We start from the raw sequence: 1176 nt of genomic DNA, 5'->3' as shown, positions 1-1176 counted from the left end.
TAAAGTGTTGGTTTTTACGGTAGTTGAGATGAGGGAGTCTGTTGAACTGTTGGCTAACAAGGGCTAATGCTTGTTGAAAAGCTTCTTCATCATCGTGTTGCGTTTTTGGTTCATATGAATGCAATGTGTCGTCATATGAAGTTTGATATGGTGTTTTTACGGTATGATGATACTGATGAGATGGGTTGGTAGTCTGCGGTGAGTGGGCGACTAAGGCGAGTGGTCCGCCTAGATCCATGCAGTCCTTCGTCACCGTAGACTCCTGAGCTTATAGTTCACCGTAGATTTTGTACAACGAAAGAGTTTTGGTTTTGCTATCTCCTTGAACTGTCATCTTCGTCATTGTCCATTGTTTTCCCAAGCCATTTAGAAACTGCAGGCTTGTTTCGTGATAACTAAGAGTGATTCCTGCATTCGAGAGTTTGGTGACGATGAGGTTGAATATTTTTAAGGAGTCATCGAGACTTTCACCAGGAAGAGCTTTAAACCTGTTGAACTCGTTTAGAGTAGTTGTTAGCTTTTTTTCTTGAGCTTGCTTTGTACCTTCATAAAGATTTTTAAGAACATCCCATATTTCTTTTGCTGATTTACAGTTGATGATAAGATCAAAACTGTCAGGTGGAACTCCACAAGAGATTTCATAGAAAGCAATTTCATATTTCTCCATCTTGCTTATGTCATCGTTGGTAGGTCTGGTCATGGCTACTTGACCACCTCCAAGTCTGACTTGAGCGTCATCAACAACAATGGGAGTAAGGACAGGTACATGTGGTCCTTTTTCAACAAATCTCCAAACTTCTTTATCTAGTCTTTTTAAATATCTTTCCATACGTTGAGACCAGTGATGATATTCACTTGCAACAAGTCTTGGAGCTCTTTTAGAACCTCCAACATTGTTGCATATATATAAAGAGTAAGTTTGCGCCATATTTCCTTTAAAAATAATGAGCTAAGTGGTATAGAAAACTTTTAAATCAGAGTTCTTCTTTTGAAAACGAATTTTGTTTTTAAAGAAAAATAAAAAGCAACCATTATGGCTCTGATACCAATTGTTGAGAAAAAAGAGGGTTTAATATTTGAATGATATTAAGATAAGTGCGGAATTAATGGATCTTTTAGTGAAGCTCAACAATGACTAGATTGCGGAATAATAAGGAAGAGATATAGCAGCAAGTT

The 1176-nt window shown here is 37.5% G+C and overlaps 1 protein-coding gene across 1 annotated transcript; it reads right to left on the bottom strand.

Moving 5' to 3' along the window:
• Positions 1–268: 268 nt before the first annotated feature.
• On the bottom strand, positions 269–928 carry LOC145127705 (uncharacterized). The gene has a single exon (XM_079062854.1). It carries the CDS (start codon positions 926–928, stop codon positions 269–271), a length of 660 nt encoding a protein of 219 aa, XP_078918980.1.
• Positions 929–1176: the final 248 nt, after the last annotated feature.

The sequence above is a fragment of the Lactuca virosa genome, chromosome 1 (genome assembly GCF_052849685.1).
Source record: "Lactuca virosa cultivar CGN04683 chromosome 1, Lactuca_virosa_CGN04683_v6, whole genome shotgun sequence".
Lineage (NCBI taxonomy): Eukaryota > Viridiplantae > Streptophyta > Magnoliopsida > Asterales > Asteraceae > Lactuca > Lactuca virosa.
The sequence above is the reverse complement of the archived record's forward strand: the minus strand, read 5'-3'. Positions and strand labels throughout refer to the sequence as shown.